The sequence below is a fragment of the Takifugu flavidus genome, chromosome 5, assembly GCF_003711565.1.
Source record: "Takifugu flavidus isolate HTHZ2018 chromosome 5, ASM371156v2, whole genome shotgun sequence".
NCBI lineage: Eukaryota > Metazoa > Chordata > Actinopteri > Tetraodontiformes > Tetraodontidae > Takifugu > Takifugu flavidus.
Window position 1 is genome coordinate 3781292 of NC_079524.1, and position 21677 is coordinate 3802968.

At 43.8% G+C, this 21677-nt stretch overlaps 2 protein-coding genes across 6 annotated transcripts in view; both read right to left on the bottom strand.

Moving 5' to 3' along the window:
* Window positions 1-1640, bottom strand: part of dapk1 (death-associated protein kinase 1) — a 32654-nt gene extending 31014 nt beyond the window's left edge. Inside the window, exons 1-3 of one of the 3 annotated variants that reach the window (XM_057032172.1) lie at window positions 1443-1640; window positions 1239-1338; window positions 376-571 (exon numbers count right to left, since the gene is read on the bottom strand). In XM_057032172.1, coding sequence (XP_056888152.1) covers window positions 376-479 — 104 coding nt within the window. In that variant the 5' untranslated portion in view covers window positions 480-571; window positions 1239-1338; window positions 1443-1640. Of the gene's footprint in view, window positions 1-375; window positions 572-1088; window positions 1201-1238 lie in introns of those variants that run through there. The other 2 variants (XM_057032171.1, XM_057032174.1) reach the window with 2 other exon arrangements.
* Window positions 1641-2472: 832 nt separating this feature from the next.
* LOC130525418 (probable phospholipid-transporting ATPase IM) lies at window positions 2473-19647 on the bottom strand. Of its 3 annotated transcripts, none has more exons than XM_057032175.1 (28): window positions 19495-19647; window positions 14027-14108; window positions 13653-13711; window positions 12428-12541; window positions 11919-12017; window positions 11029-11090; window positions 10446-10518; window positions 10140-10210; window positions 9896-9978; window positions 9530-9688; window positions 9359-9447; window positions 8977-9170; window positions 8697-8905; window positions 8545-8588; window positions 8295-8460; window positions 8024-8212; window positions 7827-7942; window positions 7542-7706; window positions 7344-7455; window positions 7157-7262; window positions 6937-7066; window positions 6645-6828; window positions 6171-6394; window positions 6009-6092; window positions 5582-5827; window positions 5361-5499; window positions 5098-5228; window positions 2473-4999 (listed from the first exon to the last, which is right to left on the bottom strand). In XM_057032175.1, exons 2-28 carry the CDS (start codon window positions 14067-14069, stop codon window positions 4670-4672), a joined length of 3621 nt encoding a protein of 1206 aa, XP_056888155.1. In that variant the 5' UTR covers window positions 14070-14108; window positions 19495-19647; the 3' UTR covers window positions 2473-4669. The 3 variants fall into 3 exon arrangements, 2 of the variants coding, with proteins under 2 accessions (XP_056888155.1, XP_056888156.1); XM_057032176.1 differs by having other exon boundaries at window positions 19313-19559; XR_008950484.1 differs by having other exon boundaries at window positions 4970-4999; window positions 5656-5827.
* Between the last annotated feature and the right edge of the window lie 2030 nt (window positions 19648-21677).

Below are 21677 nucleotides of genomic sequence, written 5' to 3' on the forward strand. Positions count from 1 at the left end.
AAAGCACCGAGGCTTACACACGCACACACAAACCTCTCCATCACTGACAACAGAGCATTATGGGATGCATTAATCAATGCCTATCAGATAAACCTGCAGTGGGGGTACACGTTTTTGCAAACAGGCAGGATGCATTATAGTCTGCAACATCAGCACGGGGCTGCTTATCCTGGTGCTTTATGTTTACGGCAGGAACCAAGTTAGGGCTGACGCACGATACCTGCAACATTTACAGGTTTCTCATGCAAAGCACCTGATTTTAAAATCACTAACAATAGAGCTTTGGGTATTCAACTGGGGAGATGTTTATTTCCTCTTATCTAGAAAAGGGGAAGTTTGCAAACATAACAAATAAGAGAAGTTAGCAAAACTTACCTCCCCAGCTCGTTTCCAATGTCATAAAATTCCTCGACATTTTCCTGGTTGAAAATAGTCATGTTGTTCAGGCACTTCTTTGCTCTTCCTCCGGCCAGTGACATGTCGGCACCCCGGCTCCTCACAGCGGCACCATCCCTACCAGCAGCCCCTGGTCTGGGCAGGCTTACAGCCGACACTCGGCATCATGGTAGCTCTTCCAAGGCGAAGCCGAAATCAACCCACAAGGAAAGCAGAAAGAGAATAATGAATCGATTACACCCCAAAAACACGAGTGCAGACGTCCGGGGAAAGGTGGGTGTCCATCCAACAAAAGGAACCGGAGCTGCCGGGGCGATCAACCTGCACCTCCGCGGGGACGACGCGACTTCTCGGGCTGAACCTCCCTCTCGGTCGGGGCTGCTCCCCGGCAGTTCGGCGAAACGGAAGATTCTATACAACACCGATATAATGCGATCTATGACCACAGTCTGGTTCGGAAGACAAATATTCCCAGGGAAAGCTTGGCGTAGCCATGGGAAACCCGATAGCCGCCTCCCCACCTCCTCCTCCCGGTTTAAGCAGAAAAATGATTGCTGACTTAGTCACAATGTTAGCTTCTTTAAATGACCCGGGGCAGCAGGACAGGTGTTTAACTCCGCACCAACACATCGCGACCCTAACACAAACTGGTTTCCACGCCAAACAGCTGGGATCCACCATTACATATTCACCTATTTTCCCATTTTTCGCTGTATACTCAGGTAAATGGAAATATTCGGAATGGTGAACATTAACGTTAGCTAGGTTCATGTTTGCGCGCGAGCAGTATTCCCATTTTCCACGGAGGAGAGCTGCATGGACACACAGGTAAAGTAGCTTACAGTTTGCCCGTCTGAGTCCCGCTGTCAACTATAGGCGAGATTCCATGCGTTTCGTGGGAGTCTGTGACCCCGGCCGGGCTCCGCGAAGACAAAATGCTGGCTGGAACGGAGAAGTCAACGTTAACAATGTAAGGCAGTCTGGTCCTGGCGCAGCGTTCACGGAACGTGGGAAATCCTGTAATAATTGCTTTGTCAAATTCGCACCTGCGGGTAGAAAACGCTAACGCCAAGTGGCGTCAGGACGAAAACAATGACGGTGCATGATAATTCCCGCGCTACACGTCAAACCTGTTGGGTTTTGTTGTCGTTGGAAGTTGGGAAATAGTGTTTTTAACGCGGAATCCAATCGTCGTATTTTGTATGTGCCGTGAAGACGACATTGGGAAAAGTGAATTGTCTGTGTGATTCTCTCACTGGGGGCAGCAGAGCTCTCACTTTCATCCTAATCGCATTTATCTCACTATTTATCCTACCAGCTTTAAAAGGTGATGTTGCAATGCTGTGGGTGAGATAAGGCCAATAAAGAAATGGAGCCAGTGTGATGCATGATGCTCTATGTAGCTCACTGAGAACACAGCTGCACGTAATGTATATCTTTCGTTCCTTTATATTATTCCCTTTATAAAAACAAACTTCAAACTACCTTTATATGAACTCAAAATGATTCAACAAACTGCAGGCACTCCGATGGCCTGGTGAAAGTTAAAAATATTTAAATGAAAGCTCAGTGAATGTATCATTAACAAATCTGGGAAATGCAGGCGGTCCTATTTCATTAACTGTACACTGTATTATTCACAGCGTATTCGTTTATTAGTTTTTTGTGTTTACATTATGTTTTATACTTTATAACAATGTTTATATTTATTTGTGCGTATATATTTTCCTTTTGTTGTTGAGATCAGAACTTGGGGAAATACCTTAATGGCTTTTCTTTGATCGAGGATTATATTGATCAAAGTTAAAATACATAGAAAAAACATTTACAGGAATTATTAGAATGACTAATTATTGCATTATAGATTATATTTATAGATTACATAAATAAATGTCTGGTGAGCCATAGATGACACGATAAATGTGAGTGCGCCACCTGCTGGTCAGGAACGCCGCAATACTTGACCTCATCAAGTCTTCATATTAACAGGTGCACTTGTTAAAAAATGTAGTCAAATCACGAAAAGAGACAAATACGAGTATCAGAAATTAAACATCATATTAAAGGACACCTAACTTTATATTCTTTTAGTGCAGTAGAAATTTTATTCAGTATAAAATACACAAACCACAAGAGTTCTTAAAAAAACACAACAAATACGTATAAAATGTTTGCAGTTTCATTCATTTTATAATTCTTTTATGTATATGGGACAGTACCAAAACATACAAATAAAAGCTCAAGGATACTGTAACTGTCACTTGTTTGGGGGAATGTTTTTTAAAATAAATGAATCAAACAGCAAAGAATTGAGGGCTCATATTTACACCAACATTCCATGAGTGTGTGTGAAACTGGCCTAGATACACCTGGACTCGAAATACAAAAACATTGTACAGTCACGCAGCTCACAAGTATTACAAAAATTCAATGATTGAGAAGATCTTGCATTAAAAAAGAACAATTACAATAAATTACAAATGTGCTGTCAGTGGTGCAAACCGGCATCACTGCACTGACCTCCAGCGTCAGCCTTTGTCCGAATAATTCTTATATAGGAACATTCTGCAGACAAAATCATAAAAAAAGAGAAAAAAGTGACCCCAGTTGTGTAATTTTGGTCAATTTTTACAGATGACTGTCATACTTTACAGATTCTTGCATTTGATTAGAACTATTTAAATTTAACAATTACATTTAGCGCTGGCATAACCATTATCACCATGAAATATAGAAAACAAAGTACAAGTGATTATTGGATTTATTAAGGAACAAATTCTATTTGAAGTTCCTCCCCATTTCACTTCCTATCCTCAAAACCACAATAATATTCATAATTAAACATGATGGACAATGGATGGATATTCAAGTTGTAATGAAACAAACATGGCATTTCAAGAGCTGCATTTTATTTTATTTTATTTTTTTAACATTTGAAGTGTGTGAGACGGATCAAAACGATCCATTATGTAAACATTTTTCCCCCAATGTTGCTCCTCTATGATGCAATACCACAGATCCCTTTTTTTGTCATAAATGTGGTTCCTTCAGGAAGATTATAGGATTTTAAAATATAGCAAGTTGCTATTGTAAATACAGGATTTTTAATGAAAAATTTCCCTATCTATTTATTGATTGATTTTAAAAGTGAACTATAATTCGCTTAAAAAAAACAAAAAAACAACAGAACGATCAGGATTTTTGCTCGCACGCAGCAACAAAAAGGCTTTCTGAGCGTGATAATGGGAGTTATGGTTGCAGGTATGAACACGGCTAAAGCTGCTGCTCTGGACATGCATAAAAAAGAGCATTAATTGATACTGAACAATCAAGGTATAAAATGAGATATTTATAAATATTTAAGGGGGTTCTTCAAAACTAGAGGGCAGATGGCAAATCTGATATGAAGCGTTCATTTAATGAGCCTTTAGGAAATATTCTGTCAGAAAATCCCTACTGTACTAATTTATTCAACAAGTGATTACAAGTGACAACTATTAACTATTAGACAGTTTGAGGAACTTCTAAAAGAACCTTTAACAACATTTTTTAACCTTTACTGTTACTGTTTAGAATTAGTGTTGATTTTTTGGTTATTTTATACTTAGAAATGCTTCCTTAATGTGCACATTGGGATTAGCATTATTAGCACTAATCCATTTGACTGATAGTTACAGGGAGGGAATGAATTGTTAAATGACGTAAAGGCACTTTTTAAATTACATAATATAATACATCTTAAATTATTATTCCAGCAGTGGTGAGATAAATCACCAGGCCTGTTGTTGGTGATTTTTTGCAGGATTTCCAGGCTGTGAATTGCTGCTCCAATATATCCTATTACCAAGGCCACAAGGTTAACCCAATACAAACGTATGCTGCCCTTTTCCTGCTGCTGCTGCCATGCGTGGAAGCCAAAGTGCAGTCTGCTAATGCAGCTTCCAACAAGATATCAAAATAGAATTAGAAAATAAAAACAGGTTTTCGCAAGTTGGCGCTTTTAGTGATGTCCCCTGTACAAAGGTTGGGACTCCCAGCTCAGAACATCTGGGTAGTTTGTAAACATAGTGATCCTCTGAATCACTCAGATTTCTGACAACCGCTCCTTCAAATGCAGGTTTCATACAATCATGATCGACAGAGTGGCGAAACCATAAAGTCACCGGCTCTTGGGCGACTGAGTGGATGAACTTCCCCACGGTTACAGTCTCTAAGGCACTTTGTATTTGTCAGGTTTTCATCTCCCGTCTCTTTTTCAAACACCTCCTGAAGGTCAAAGGGCGTGATCTGTAAAACTCCTGTACATCTGCAGAGATGTCACCTCCACGTCTGGCGTCTTGGCGTTTTGGAGGCGCCCCGTGGGGCTGTATCCAGCGGACCGTCCCATGGGGCTGAATCCCGTCGTGGTACGACCGATGTGGGCCAATCCTGAAGCTCGAGACACGGCGTTACGCCGCAGGAACCTGCCCGATGTCACCAGGTCTCCGTAGCCCTGCGCGTGCGAGAAGGCGTAGCCTGAGCGACGGGAGCTGGTGCGGCGGATCTGCCGGCGTCGAGTTGGAGGAGGAGGCGTTGCTTTGGCCTGTCTCACTTTGCGCATCACCTATAGGTTTGGACAAAAAGCGACAATAAGAGTAGCATGTGCCGGTTGTACGTGCGTGTACGTGTGCGTGTTTGCGCGTTTAAGCATTTCGACTGTACCTTTTCGTTGACAGAGGGACAGAGTCTAATGGACAGAAACCGGTAGGTAACAACAGGAAGAACACACAGGATGGAGGTGAGCAGGATCGACAGCCAAATGCTGGGTTGGCTCAGAGAATTTCTGGCTGACCCTGAAAAAACAAACACACACACACGCACAATCCTGAAGTCGCAATTGTGACACAACACTTATAGCGTTGACATCCTGATTGACTTGTACATCAATTTTCTCTGCGGTGCCTTGTTGGCGTTTGACCGCTCACCTATGAAAGCGAAGGCCCGCGGCAACGTGAGAAATAAGCCATTACTGTACATCGTGAATGTGACCACGAAGTACATGGCCAGACTTCCCAACAGAAACAACGTGTTCACCGCTGTCCAGTATGACATCTCCAGCCCCAACTGCAGACAATGACAAAGCACATTCTAAAAGTCTAGCCATTATTTCCATTCTGACAATAACAACAGGGGAGAGCCAGCATACCTGGATGCTGACAGCGAACAGGAGACATGTCTGAGTGAGGAGGGCAAAGGACTGATAGTCGGCCACGTCCTTACCGTCATCCCTCATCGTATCGTACAGGGCTGCGTAAGGGATAAAGAACAGCACTAAGGAGCTGTAGCCGCCGTGGAGAGCACATTTGAAGAAGGCCTTCTTGCTGAAGTACAGGTTGATTTGACCGGGAATGTAGAGCTCAGGATGCTGGAAACTCCAAGCGTCGTTCACATCCTGACCAGCAGGGGGAGACCTGTTATGACCGCTCATCGCACCTCACTCAGAAAAATTAAATCTGTTTGGTGTCATTGGATTCTCCAACGCAATATTTCCTCGTTTAAAAGAGACGTTTAAAAGCTGGCTACCTGATTATTATTATTAGTTCAACACACTTGAGTCAGAAAATAAATGGTACCTGGTCAAAAAGGCCCATTCCTAGTACAGGTAGCGCTGTGTACATCAGATTGTAGAGTGTTATGAACCATTGATCGTAGACTGTCTGGAAACAGAGTTAAATAGAGTATCAATAGAGCATGTAGTAGAATTACTGAGAGCTTCCTTCAATGAATGCTCTTACCTGTGCAGAGAAGCCACAGAAGAAGGCGAACCAGAAGTGGACAAAGGTGAAGGTGAAGTTCTTGTAGAAAAAGTAGCGCAGGAACTTGCACATGCGCAGATAGGACCAGCGGCCGTGCACCAGCAGAAGCCGCTGCAAAAAGCGGAACTGAGCAAAGGAGTAGTCACTGGACAGCACAGCCTGCATGCCCTCCTGACCTGAGATGCCCACGCCTATATGAGCCGCTGGGTGGACAAAAACAGGAAATGGGTGCTTTGTTATCACTGGGTTTAAAAAAAAACCTGGAATGATCGAAGACGTTTGTTTATGGAGGATATTTCAATGTGTTTAAGATACTCCTGCTTCATTTTTATTCCATTTTTTGTCCAACAGAGGGGAGAAATAGAGCAGATGAACCTGATTGGTTGAAATAACTTCAATTCCTTGTACCTACTGAAGCCAGACGGTGTTCTTATAAGAGTCGACTGCAGGTACCTTTGATCATGCTGACATCATTGGCTCCGTCTCCTATAGCCAGTGTGACGGCCTTCTTGTACTTCTTGACCAACTCCACCACCTGAGCCTTCTGCAGAGGAGTGACCCTGCAGCAGATTACCGCCTTGCACATGCACGCCGTCTTCAAAAACTCCAGCTCCATGCTCTGATCCAGGGCATACGCCTTAGGTGGGAGTCACACAACAGATTTGAATATCAGCATCTTCACACTGAAGGATTTTCACCAGGATTATGACCAGTGAGAGAAGCCAGTGAACTTCCTGAGGCGTACCAGGCTGTGTCCATTGATAACCAGTCCATACTCTCCATTTGCCACCTCGTCTGCGATTGTTTTCACGCTCCCTTCCGGCAGAAACACTGAATCCTCTGCTGTGTTTGGTTTCATGGAGGTCCTTGCATTCCTGTGCCACAAAGGGAAATAGGCGTATGCATAAACACAGAGATATGATTGAAAATATTTCATAATGAATTTCTGAAAATGACCGTCTGACCTCAGATCCTGTCTTACTTCCTCGGGCGAGTTGCTTGAGATGATGAAGACGTCATTCATCTCCTCGCAAAGTAAGTTACAGGCGTAGCCGATGTTTTCTGCAGTTTCTGCAGTTTATTACGACACGGGCACGTAAGTAATCGAGAGGTGATTTAGAGGTTGTTTCTATGTCTCGAAGCTAACTGTACCTTGCTTGTCGCCAGTCAGAACCCAGATTTTGATGTCGGCTTTGGAGAGCAGCTCAATCGTCTCCGGTACTTTGTCCTGTAACTTGTCTTCTATGGCCGTCGCTCCCAGCAGCTGCAAGAGCGACCGTAGAAAGATGAGCGTTCCACAGGAACGTGCATAATCCAGTCAATATTCACAAGGTGAGCATCCTGCCCTACCAGGAGATCCATCTCTATCTCCTCATACAGCTGATCCAATTTTCTTTCTCGGTCCTCCAGCTCGGTGCTGGCCTCATGATGGCGCTGTTTCCATTGGTTAAAATACTCCTCATCCAGATCCTTGTAGGCCAGTGCCAGGGTCCGCAGGCCATCCCCGGCAAACTCCTGTAAAGACAACACATATAGTAGATATTTGTCATCATAAATTGCCTTTCTTGTTTAAGTAAGGTTTGATCTATGATCAAACAACACACACACACAGTCACACACTGAGGTGTTACTGACATTAAGGTGCTCTGTAGTGACATCCATCAGTTTGCTGCAGGACTGGTGCAGCCTCTCGTAGATGATGGTATCAGCACCTTTACAGTACAGGGAGAGTTTCCCTTCGGGGCTGCGCACTGCACACACAAAACATAAAGATGTAAACATAAACTAAAAAGGTCCATAAGTATGAATTAAAACCACAGTTTGGATCCTACCTATGACGGACATCCTCTTGCGAACATTGTTGAAATCCAGGATGGCCAGGAGCTCGTAGCTGCGCTGGTTTCCCATTTCCACGATGGTGATGCTGTCGGGCGTGCGTGAGCGGAAGACAAATCCGAAATTACGGGCCGCCGTCACCAACGCCCCTTCATCGGGGGACTGGGCCTGGTAGAAAATCTCCCCTGAAGGAGCGGGAAAACCATTTCAACTGTTAGTTTTTAAATAGAGCAACGTGCCACACCTGTGGGTCGTTTCTCTGCTCACCTTCTTTCTTCTCCTCGGCCATGACGGTGTGGCAGAGGGCCAGCAGTCGGAAGAAGGCGTGGACCTCGGGGTTCTCCAGCTTCACCGCTTCCACCAGGGCGTGATCGTGGAAGGTGAAACGGGGGTCGGCCAGGGCGTTGAAGGAGAAGTCCACCGCCTGTGTGTGCTGATAGGAGAGATCAGGGAAGGAAGCGGTCACACGTGTAAACAGACGAGGACGAAGAACTGAATTCATCAAAATCAAACTCACCTCTGTGACTTCTGTTCTTTGACCCATGTAGTCGTAAATATCACCTAAATAAAGAGACATGCGATCATCAATCCCTAAAATAATCACACCTCTGTGTGAGGGCAGCAGCATTAGAAATACAACAAAGAAGACAACGTTCCCTTCAATCTCACCGTACGATCGACCGTTGATGGAGCACTTGTTGAAGGTCATGATATTCTGGGTGAGCGTCCCCGTTTTGTCGCTGAAGATGTACTTGATCTGGCCCAGCTCCTCGTTCAGCGTGGTGGTGCGAGCCTCGGCCGGCGTGTCCTTCTGCGCGTAGTACATGTTACTGTCCCAGTCGATGTAGAAGCTGTTCCCCAGCCTGATGACCTCCACGCTGCCGAGGGACGTAGGAGACATTTACGGCCCTGCTGAACTTTCATTGACCTCTCCGACGTCACACAGTACCTGACGTAGAGGGAGATGGGCACCACGGTGTTAAGGATGATGACGTAGGACCAGAACGTGAGGAAGGCGGACAAACTGGCATCATTGCCATCCTGTCTGGGCAGGAACGCTGTGAAATTGGAGCCTGTGTTTGTTTCCCAGAAGTAGTTTCCTATTGCCAGGATGCTGCACATGAGGACCAGGAATCCAAAAATCTGTAGGCAGAGTTTTCAGAAGGTAAAGACCAAAGCTAATGCTAACTGGCCATGTACGCTAGGTCATAGGTTCTACTCTGGCAGCTACTGTCTGTTTCAAAGGAAATAGTCTCCATGACAACCCATAAACTGTACCACAGTTTCTTGATTGGATAGTTACTAAAATCAAGAATAATTTGAAGACTCACACACAGCACCAGGACGTTCATCAGACGGTCAATGCTGGTCCTTTTGAACGTGCTCTTTCCACAGTTCTGCATAAGCTTTGTCTCCTGACCTGGACCAATCGAAACCACAAAGACCTCGAATCAATTTGGAACGGACAAATTGGTTTGTGTTAGTGCTTTCTCATTTCCCACCTGCAAACAGCACCATCCCAAAGCACCAGTCGGTGTTCCTCAGTGTGCAGCCACGCAGAAGAATCTTCTCATTGTCCAGAGCGTATTTCTGACCGGAGTACGTTAGCGTCCCGGTAAACCGGTCCAGACGGTTGTTGGGCGGTTCGCAGCATACCTCACCTTGATGGGAACATAAAATAATGTTATGAATTATGTGAGAAAAAAAACATCTGACAATAACTTTTCATTTGTCGGTTCTTCTTTCCTCTTCTGCGTCTCATTCCTCTTTATTCTGAATGTCTCATATTTGTTACTCATAAAACTAATCATTACTTTATGTTTTTCCCTCTCACCCCAAGTGAAAAATGGGTTCAAGGGTGTTTTTACCATTAAAGTCTGCCAGTTTTTCAACGTCATCCCCCAGGTCTCCAGTGACTGTCAGGGATTGTTTCACCTTTAGGTTTGTTTCTCTAGGGAAGGACAAATTGCGTCAATGTTGGGTGCAAAAAAAAAAAGTGGAGGAGGAAGAAAGGCAGAAAAGCAGAAGCACACGATGACAAAAATGAGGAAGAGAAGAGGTGTGAATAATACAAAACTGAAGTTGAATTCTTTTTCATTCAAACAGACTAACCCGTCCAGTTCCGCAGTCTCGATGTACACCAGGTTGAGAGGTTCACTGCTGCAGAGCAACAGAAGGTCAGCCTGAAATCAGAGAGGAGGTCAGGACTGAAGTCTTCATCAGGGCCAGATGCAAAAGTTTATGGCAAATTAACTGGGGAAAAAAGCTTTGAGTGAGGCCACATTATAATAATAAGAGCTTTTAGTGGGCAAACATTCATCCATCACATGCTGTTCAGAGATGAACAATGATTACTAAACCAGAAAGGAAAAAAAACCCAACTCCAGTCAAGTTATAGTTTAACTGTGGTTGACTCACTGTGACAAACTGGTTGTTTTCCAGTTTGATGATGTCTCCCACCTGGACGTCCATCCATTTCTCGCTCCGTAGTCTGAGAGGAAGGAATGACAGACAATTATCCTTGGAATGAAATATTATCTCAGAAATGAGCCATTGGCGGGCTTTAGTTTATACATTTGGGCTTTAGTTTATACATTTGGGCTTTAGTTTATACATTTGGGCTTTATTTTATACATTTGTTGTGTTGTCAAGTGTTAGTGGTTTATGGGCACCCATTTTGGAAGGTTCTGACATTTATGAAATATCTCAGATGCTCTCATATTTTAAATCATCTGTTTATTCCTTGAATACAATCAGCAGCGTAACCTCAGGAAGCAGCTGCAGGATCTTGTGTTCTGTATCCTGTCGGCCTGGCAAGGTCGTTCAAAACATGTCAGTTATATTAGAACAAGGACTCTGATTCAAACCACTTCTGCAGGAGGTGAAGAACTGACTTCAGAATTCTGGTAGTGTTCTGATAAATGGGCCCTGCAGAACACCAGCAAGTGGCAGAGATGTGCTGTTCACCAAAGACAGCGCTTGAAAAAATCCATAGACTTACTTCCTGTCAATCAGGACTTGAACTTTTCTGTTGTTGACGCGGTTGTCGCTCCTGTGGCGGTTCTGAAGAGGAAACAGAGAAAACTGAAAAGAACTCAACATTTGTTTAAGATGAGAAGTTCTAGTAAATGCAGCACGAGAGGAAATCCACAGCTTTCAGTCTAACCGCCAGGTTGGGGCCGCACGGGCACCTTGGTGCCGCAGCTACGCGACCTGAGCGCAGCCTGGAAACGGGCGCAGTCTGGCGTTGAGGTGCGTTCAAGATCACCGACCCAGCCAAACAAAAGGGCTGTTATTCTGCACAGGGCTAATGTTTAAACCAACAATAATTGGCTTTTAGTGGTGTGGACATGCACACATGCACGCACACATGCACGTGGTTTTCCTTTCTTTGTTTTAAAAGTACACTTAGTCTTTGGAGCAATGAAAGAAAAGGAAAAAATAAAACTGAATTGAAAGTTCCTGATGAAGCTCAGATATTCTGATGGAAGCGGGAAATTTTTATTTCTTCATAAGTGTCAACTGTCATGTGATGTAATTACCCCAAAAGGAGAACTACATGACCACATTTTCAAATTGTAGGTTCGTGGAACTGTTCGCAGTAACCGTTTGCAGTTACATTTTAAATATTTATAGCAGCAGGAGATCATTTTTGCCATGATTTCCCTTTATTATCTCATTCTCATGCATGAAATCTATTCCTCCCCAAATGGTCAAACTAAAGGGTGCTTTGATTAAAAATGATTAAAAATCTTTCTGTCTCTTATCTTAAAGGTCAACATTCAAAGCAAACAAAGTGATCAGTTCTTATTTACTTTTAGAGTCTTATGGCATTTAACATGACTATGAGTGTTTTATGATAAATCTTAAATGAACTATGTAACTGCTTACGATGTCATCTGTGGCATCCTTGGCGGCGGTGACCGTCAGCACCAGAACCAGCGGCACTACAGTGGTGAACCAGGACAGCGAGGATATTTGAGGGATCACCTGGAGGGCACGCACACACAGACACACACACACACACACACACACACACACAATTAATATTCGTCCTCTTTTTTCTTTCGATATCCTCTGGGTCATCAGTCTAAGAACTTCTATTTCTCACACAATGAGGCAACTTCCTGTCTTGCACATTACACTTGATTCACCCACATCCTGTTCAGTCAGTGCGGCTCCATTGGGACAAACAGCATTTTGGGCGATTTGATATTTTTTTGAGCTGAAAACTCCAGATATTCTTGATGGTGGCCTCGGTATAACTAAAGAATCCTGACATAATCCCAGTTCTGTCACTGATCTACAGCGTGCTGATAGAGAAACATAAATCTGTGACGAGTCTAGAGTTAATGTTTCGTGCATGTTACTGTTAACCGTGCGTGGCTGCTGCCCTTTACCTGAAGCACCAGCAGAAACAGGAAGTAGGCATTAGCGATCCTCTGGAACTGTTCAAACAGGTTGAGAGGTAGGAAGGTGAAGAAGTTGTACTTGGAGGTCTTGATGGCGTTTGTCTAAAAAATTAAAGGAAAAGAAAAGGGAAAATTAAAGGAAAAGAAAAGTAACTTGTTATTTTAACCGATCCACTAATTAATGAGTGAACATAGGGACGGTAGTTACTGAGTACACACGGATGTCAGCAAGCTAGTGCCTGCATCCTGCATAGCTAACCATGTGTTTGTACAAGTGATGTCATCATGCATCTTTTTTCCCTTTTTAATTTTATAACTACGGTCAGAATTAGGTCATCTGTTAAATTTAAATTTGGACACAAATGGCTACACTTCCACGTACTCCTCAACCTCTCAGTGGCGATTTCCATCCATGTTCTGTGATCCAAAACATGAACGCAGTGATCGTTTTGACTCATTTCACCTTTACAAAAGGAAGTGCCACTGTTTAATCACATTCAAGGTCTGGACAACTCAAAGCTTATCTTTGGTGGATACTACAGCTCTGTGGGAACAAAGAGCTCCGCTAACTCAGAAAGAACATAAATGAACAGAAAGTCTTGCTTGTGGCCAAGCAGTCCAGGATTACCAGATTTGTGATCAGATTTGTGTTACAGTGATCAAGGATAAATATTTAGTTTGATGTTAACAGAATCAGGAAATAACTAAAATAAAAATGAGCAGTACTGTATCTTGGTAACGTGATAACAAGCATTCCTAACAAATGTTCCAACTCAAATATTTAAACGTGTGTGATAACCTCAGTATAAATAAGACTGTATCTGCCTTGTGATAAATATGAGGTTTATACAGAGAACAAAATAGAGCAACAGAAGCTATCTGACAAACCGTTGGCTCAACTCGTGTCATCTGTCTTAATGTGATATAAAGCAGCCGGTTTCCTGCCAGTTGTTTGAATAAATAAGTGGGACACGGAATCTTATTGCATCCACCATTTTCCCCTCAGGAATGATTATTAAATATTATACAGACTTGTCACATCACACTACCAACACGCTTGTTTTAATCACAAGTATACTATTGGAATTCTATCTTGAGATAGGGTAGACATGAAGCACTAGGGAATAAAATCCCTTTTATTTTTCATTTATTTTGAGACTCCCCTCGCCTGTTGATACCTGCTTGGAATGCAAAGATACACGTGGATACTTACTGCATATTTAAACGAGAGGTTGTACTCGCGGTCGTTGGCGCGGATCTTCCTCTCCACCTCTTTAAAAGAGGAAAAGAAAATTTGACTTGCAGCTATCAGTGTGTAGTTAGATCATGTTCCTTTGACTGAGCTGACCAACAGGAAACAAGTGTGTATTTATACACAACATTTGAAATCCTTTACATAGTACATGTTTTTGTTGAACTTTATTAACAGGAATTAGATTTTTTTTAACCCAGTGATGCTTTATTCCTGTTTTTGCATATGTGAGCAGCTCCCTTTTGCACTTCCTTGCAATCCACTGAGGAAGTTAAACAACAACCAAATGAGTTTTTAATCATTATTCTGGTTCGGTATCAACCTGCAGAACTCACCTCTTTCTTTTCTCTGACCCCAGTTCATGCCAAAGAATGACATCTTCTCTTCGTCCTCCTGCTATCTGTCCATCATATCAGTCTAGAAAGAAGGACAGAAAAGAGTTTCACGGAGGCGGATTTAGAGTGGATCATCAGCTCTACGAGGTCAAGTATCGTGTTGATTTAAACAGCAGCACGGTTGCTTCTGAATTCATGCCTGTAGTATTTAAAGAAGGGACAGTAGAAGCTTTGTTTGTCCCTGGGAACAGGGGAGACTCTGGGAAGTGAAAATGTGACCTGTGAGGCGAACTATGCGGGGAGACAGAAGAGAGAACTCCTGTCTTCACTTCTGCTCCCAGTATCGGAGTTCTGACTTCAGGTTTACATCAGCCATCCAGCCTCTTAATACTTTTGCCATGTAGGGAGAAGCCAGTGATTCCCCCAGCCATCGTCCCCATCGAGGGCTGGTGGTCCTGACGCGCGGAGCCCCTCCCCGTGAGATAATGTGTAGCAGAGAAAAGGCAGAGCCACAAAAATGTAATAACATTCATTTTAATTGCGCAAGAATTAGGAAACACCCAGTGGTGAGATGACAACACAGGTGGAGAGATCATGAAGGATCATGAAAGATCATGAAGGAAATGAGCAATTAAAGGGTCTAAAAGTAGCGCCTGTGATATTTGCTGTGAGTTCTGCCATTTTAGGGCTGAGCTTGTTTTATAACGAAGACCCCTGGACTGTGATCACACCTCGATGCCGCTGCGTCCAGCAAGACCCATCGGTTGTTATTATCTCCATAAATCTTTCCCCTCCTCCAGAACGTGTTCTAACATTTCCAAACGTGATGCAGACTGATTGGGACACGTGAAAGGATTGGAAGGTGGCCAAAAGCAGGAGTGGAAAGCGGAGGAATGTGAAACTAAAATGTCAGCAACCGGTCCCAAAACACTAAAAAAGCCACTAAAAACCCGCCCATGTCTGGAAACAGCTGGTCAGTCACGAGGATTGATGTCCGCCGTCTGTTTTCCTTTTTTTGGAATTCATAAAGTGCCCACCAGTCGCAGGCACAGAAAACTTCTTTCTCTGGTCCACATCGAGGATCCCCAGACAGAAAGAGGGGCTACTTTTTTTCAGGCACCGCCCCCATCATTGGTTTCCAAGGTGACATCAGCGCTGGAGCTATAAATACCCACCACATGTGTTGATTGAGGAATGTGTGTGTTTTAAGTGGAATGCCAAGGCTCTGAACACACACATGTTGTTACACAAGGGGTCTGTCCACATCTTTTTTGGGGGGGCGTATCCAACTGTAAACATTGTATCTCAGATAGACACAGAGGCACGCTGGTGACCACCCGCTACATATTATCTCTGATGAAAAAAAACCACGACAGACTGAAAACAAACTCCCATTCATTCGCAACTAATGTAACCACCCAGTTTATTACACACTGGAAAAGCTAAAAGTCAACGTGATCATTGTGGGCGTTTCACGAGGCTTTAACTTTGAACGTCACGTGATGGGTCTTTCCACTCACACACATATGGAACGCTCTCCAAATGACAGGAAATGTTTTTTAAATGACAAAATGAGTCTGAACAAACCCTTTTTTTTAAATGCAGTAACATGTGCAGTGGTGGGGGGAGTTGTCATAGGCCTGGAGGAAGCAGAGGCAGCTTACAGGCACGTTTCCTCCGGAGGTATCTGTTGTGAGGGCTCGTGTTTCCACCGAAAGCATCAGAACTGGGTGTTCAGGTCTGAAAACTCCTGCCTGGAACTGAGAATAAAACACCGTGTGACCGGACAAGAGGGGCGTCGGCCTTTCTGCTGTGCCCGTGCGCCTTCATTAATTTATCGCTTCGCTTTTGACCGTCTGTGCAATAACCAATCAGAAAGTCTGCTCCTGTTACAGGTGCACCTGTGGGGCAAAAACCGGCGACGCGATGACGGACACACCGAGAGTAAGATAACAACAGAACCTGCATCGTCGGGGCCATCCAGCTTGTTCTGGAACGTGCCAGTTCCCCCTTCGCGGTGAGACTTTCTGACCACGCGAGCGACAGTGGTGGACTTGTTACCTTGTGACATCACAAATGACATCAGGCGTTGGGCAGCAACGCTACACCCGTGTCACCTGTGCAGCAGCTGCAGCGCGGGGCCCCTCGGTGTTAACGCTATACGTGGCTACAATGTGGGTCAGCACACGTTGTGGTTTAACTTAAACCACTTTTACTAATGAGAGCCAGTCTGATGTTACTAAAACTGGAACAGCAGAGAAGCTTAAGTGTGGCCCCTGGTGAAAGGAAGACGCACAAATGTGTGTTTTAACCACACACACACCCGCCGCCAGTGCTCTGGAACACTGGAATTAATGTTATTCCAGCCGAACAAAGGTGAGTAACAGTATCCCGGCGTCACAGTCACCTGTGACTGGCTGGAAAGGTCAGAGGTCACTCAGGATGAATGGGCGACTTGTCTGATCAGTGATCTCTGGTTTCTCCACCCAACAGTGCTCTATTATCAAAACCGACCATTCATTCCACGGATGAAGACAGAAGCGTTCCCTCCGTGCGCGTGCAGGCAGATTCCCGAGGATCCAAGCGGCTCTCAGAGAGATTTTAGAAAACAGTTTAAGGCAACTAGTCGGTAGACTCGAGCAGGGCCAAGTGGGGGGGAGTGTGACTTGTTGCGTAACAGTTTCCACCCGATGACCAGCGGTAAACGATAAGAGGTGGAGCAGCTGTGCGATTCCACAGACCTCTGCCTGTTTCCCCACCAACTTCTCTAACTGGTCTAAAAACAAGGGGGCACCAAGGGCGGATGCCAGAGCCAACAAGGAGAGAAGACAATATGGGCTGAGCCTTTCTCAGCGTAAAGCAGATGTGCTCTTCAAGGTTGCGACAGATGTTGTTCTGTCCGTGTAAACAAAGACCTTAATGGAAACCTTATGGAATTTCTACAAACATTTAGAAGATGAACAAACAAGGCTGCACTCTCCATGTCTGTGCTGCTACGTGGCAAAAATGCTTCAAATGTAGCTTAAGGACAAAACTTTGAACTGGTTACAATTCTGGAATATCACTTCTGTTCCATCTCCTTCAACAGGTACTTGTCTTATCAGGCAGCTAGCTAATAATAGCTGCTAACCCAAGCTGTACAATCAGATTCAAGCTTTAAGGCTACATAAGGAAGGACAAAAACCTTGAGTGCAACTGCAGAATCGCAACTGCGAACTCAAAATAGGACGATGCCTTCTTGGTCAAACAACAACTACACTTGAAATTTGCAGCTGGCATTTCTGCGCAAACTCCCTCCTTTCTAGACCAAATAATTTGGTTAATTATTCACACAAAAAGATTTATTTTGCAGGCTGGGGCAGGATTTTACCTGTAAAACCAGACTTTGTTTTTACTTGCTCGGTGTTGTCAAAAGGAGATTTTGAAACGCTCTTGTTTCACCATATCTACATATTTTCCCTCTCAAGTCAGTGCTGAAATGAGTGAGAAGGATTTTCGGAAAAAAAGAAAAAGTCTTTTCATTCTCAAATTTTATAAAACCTGTTTCGGTTATAGAAACGTGTGAAAGCTTGTGGCTTCAACGGCTGTGGGGGCAACCACGTGCAAAGAGAAGAAATGCTCGATTATTGTTTACCTTTATGTGGTTGATCAAATCTTTATCTGGGTCATGCAGCAAACAAGAATGAATAAAGCCTTCCCAAATCAAACCACAGCTCATCTGACAAACCAAACTGATCTGTGGCTGAGGTCTACAATGCTCGAGATGTTCCAGACGACCCATTTTGTGCAACATGCATGCTCGCCCCCACTCCCTCAGCATCCATGAGAAGAGGACAGGTCGGCTCTGCCTGCCCCCAGGTGTGAGTGTGTGAGTGAATGGTGTGTGTTCTGTGTGACCCGGCCAGGGTGGAATCCTGCTCCTGTCACCTGCTGGGAGTTCCTATCAGCAAAAAGTTGGAAGTTCATCGCCACTTTCAAAGATAGGAAAGGACAATAAAACACCCTTGAATGCCTCTTTGACTCTGTTGCCCATCGGTGACAGACAGACACAGACAGACAGACAGACAGACAGACAGACAGACAGACAGACAGACAGACAGACAGACAGACAGACAGACAGACAGACAGACAGGTTTTTGACGCAACAATACAGTATCTTGCCCCAGGCGCCGCACCAAAAGCTCCAGACAATCACGCTCTGAATAATTTACCTGACCTCTCAGGCCACAGAGCCACGCCTCCTCTCAGTTTACCTGATAAGACCCTGGCATTTTGATTGACCTTTTCGGTTTAATAATCTCCCCCTCCTGCCGTAAAGTCTCGGCCACTCGGCTGCCGCGCTAACAAAGACATCGACCCGGACGACTCGCTCCGGTGCCGGGAAAGGTCTTGTTCCTCTGCTCGCCCTGTCCCAGGTATTTCCACACATGCGTGTCCTTTTTTGAGAAGTGTGGACACACTATCAGTTAGTTTCTCTACAATATGCAAATCAGTTGCCTTCAAGTTGTCGGCGCTCCCAGAGGTCACGTCTGGGTCGGCCGGCCACGGGAACCTACAGCGTTTGCAACAGATGGGGTCCCATTCCCTTTATAAGGGCAAAAAAAATGTTCCTAAGCACCAAATCCCCCATAATGGCAGAATAACAGGAAAGTGAATAGAAACAACTTCTAGAACTAAAGCTTTGGACCTTAAACGTACCCCTCGAGATGAAGGCATGGATGGGCAGTTTGGCGTTAAAACGGTCGTTGGGTTAATTCCGCACAATTTGATCAGCTTGGTAACCTCAGTGAAGCCAGATTAACATCTCTCTTTTTTTTTTTTTATCTTTTTATCTTTGTGGTAAAGGGGTGTTGGCTTTGCCCCACTTGTGTTGCGAAAAGGAAGACGATAACTTTATAAAAGCTTTTAAAGGAATAATGCTGGTTCTGGGTTTCACTGCTGCATGTGGGGTTTAAGACAATGCAACATAAATGTGAATTACAATATTATTATTGTTATTATTATTATAAGTGGTTTTAATAAACACTGGTGACACCCCCCCACGCATCTGTCACAGATGCTCTGATCGTAAATGGCCAGCCTAATTGAGTCATTTGCTATAGAATGTGGGGATTACTCATCAGCACAACTGTTTCCTGTTCGCATAAACTACAGAAGGAAGAAATACCCCGGAGGAAAAATAGTGTTTTTGGTATTCGATTAAAAATCCAATCCCACAGCCAAACTAACAGACATTCGTGCAGCTGAAGTTTCCAGCCACGCTGAGCGAGGATGGGTTTTTGGCACCTTTGTCGCGCGCCCTTGTCTGGTTTGGAGAGTTCGCCAGGTTCGAAACAGCCGCTGATCTCTTTCTCCTCCAGCTCAAACTCCAACCTCGGCTCTCAGCCGTCCACCTCCGCCCTCCCCTCATCTGGACCCATCGGAGGACCCGTGGTCGATATAAAGCGCCGAGCGGGGCGTCTTCTTACCCGTGCGTCTGGTCTTTGGAGCCGCGCGTCCTGGCTCGGCTGCGCGATGTCAGAGATTCCAGGAATCTACAAGTGAATCTTTAAAGTCGGCGAAGGGAAGAGGGCTAACATTTCCCCTCTGGCTGCTCTCCACCCGCCTCTCTTTAACTTTCCCCTCCCATCTCTCTCTCTCTCTCTCTCTCTCTCTCTCTCTCTCTCTCTCTCTCTCTCTCTCTCCATTTCACCCCCATCCGTGAGCGCACAGACTCCTCTCGGTAGTAGGAGAGGGGGTTGGGGACCGTCTGATCACGTGATTAAATAGTAATTTTAAAAAGTTTGGCCCAACTTTTAGTCTCGATTGCGCCTACAACATTGGAAGATAAGAAGGATTCCTTCTTTGTTAAACAGGCCCAGTTCCCTTTGACTTGTAATGTTTGGGCTCCAAAATGCGTGCACGTAATCCGGATGTATGTAATGGATGTATGTAATACCCAGATTAGATTATTGATGCACATTATTGATTGAGTAAATCAGTCATGTAAATGTTATGGTGCAAATGTGATGCGGAAGTAGTATAAAATGTTATCCCTCTTTTTCTGTGGATATCTTGAAAGCTTGTTGCATTTTACTGATGCTTTTTCTTGTGTTATCTAGATTTGAATTTAGCTCGAGACTTCTTCCACATTCTTCAGCCCGTTTCTGTCTGTTTCGGTTCCGGTCCGCAGACTGGGGTTTTAGTTTGCTGCAGAGCCAGAAGAAACCACAGCAGTTTAAAGCGAAGTAAAGTAAAAACCAAAAACGTGCACTCACGTTCACCACTGACTTCAGGGAACACGTGATAATTAAAAGTTGAATATTATGACAAGCAAGAGACAGACAAGTAGCAGTTTTAACTTAAAACGTTTAATGCTTTGCTCTCTGTTTCATGTTATATTGCGTTTTGTTGCAGTTCTTCCAGGCTGGGTGGACAGTAGTTGTTTCCCCCATGGTTGATGTTTGCTATAAATTGCTTAAATTTGTGTTGACATCTTGACAGTATCCCATCGATAAAAGCTGCCAACGCTTAGACGCTTGTCTCGAGCCTCCCTGCACAGAGAATAATGGACACATGCTGCTTAACACAGTTTAAGAGTCTGATGGTAGTTTAGTGTTGAAACGCTCATTTCCAAGTGTAATAATATTGCTTTTCTTCTTATAACCACAGTATCGATGTACAGTATTTAATACGTTCGCGCCAGTGTCGCCACAAGATGGCGCCATATCCCTCACTGACTCCCCGGTCCAGAGCACCCAAAATTCTGTCCTGTCTTAGCAGCACAGGTGTGCGACCTCACAATCGTCCTTAGAATCGTTGTTTACAACAGTCGGGAAGCTGCGTTGGTGAACACTTTTACTGCTTGAACATTTTTACAAAAATATTAGTGTAACTCACCGGCAGGTGGCAGCAGCGTGTTTTCAAAAGGTCCTCCTGCATCTGTCAATAACTGTATGTAAGTGTGTGTGTGTGTGTGTGCGTGCTAATGTATGCATGTATGAATGTATGCATGCATGTATCAAGCACCAAAATCAAGGAGACTCCATTTATTCAATTCTGGTAGTTGAATCATTTATTTAAAATAAAAGAGAAACAATTGATGTTGTTCTCTTTGATCATGTATGACAGTTCGATGCCTTTGTTCTTGAGTTCTGCATCCTATCTCATAAACACGCTTCAGTTCCAGTTAGCTGCGCCGAGGCTTTGAACATTTTCCCAGAACTACGCAATATCTGCATTTCATAGCTATAAACACAGAGGATAAGAAGTCACAAAACTTTTTGACGTTCAGTAAACAGAAATAAAGTATGATTTATAATATTAATTTTAGACCTACTAAATTCCAACAGAGTAAAATCAAGATTCAAGATTTACTTTATTCACCCCGAATCTTGATTTTCAAATCAAATCAAATAAATATACACTTTAGAATAAAAACAGAAGAAGTTGGTACATTAGGTTGAAAGCATGAAAAAATATGATTTAAATTCATTAAATAAGAAAGATAATTCTAAAATTTTGCAATCGTGTAGCATCGCATAAATGCGACTTGTTACCATGGACATTCAAGTTTATTCTACTAAAATTCACTACTATTTCTACATCAGTCACGCAGCTCATCTCCCCACATATGAATGTGAATTACACAGTATGTGCCTATATATTGGCA

Bases quoted from the DNA above. Each gene is read 5' to 3' on its own strand.
- LOC130525418 (XM_057032175.1), bottom strand. From the start codon at position 14,069: ATGTCATTCTTTGGCATGAACTGGGGTCAGAGAAAAGAAAGAG. The intron at 9,979-10,139 runs GTTAGTCTGTTT...GTCCTTCCCTAG, and splicing joins GAGACTGCGGAACTGGACGG to AGAAACAAACCTAAAGGTGA. The intron at 8,906-8,976 runs GTACTGTGTGAC...GTCCCTCGGCAG, and splicing joins CCCATCTCCCTCTACGTCAG to CGTGGAGGTCATCAGGCTGG.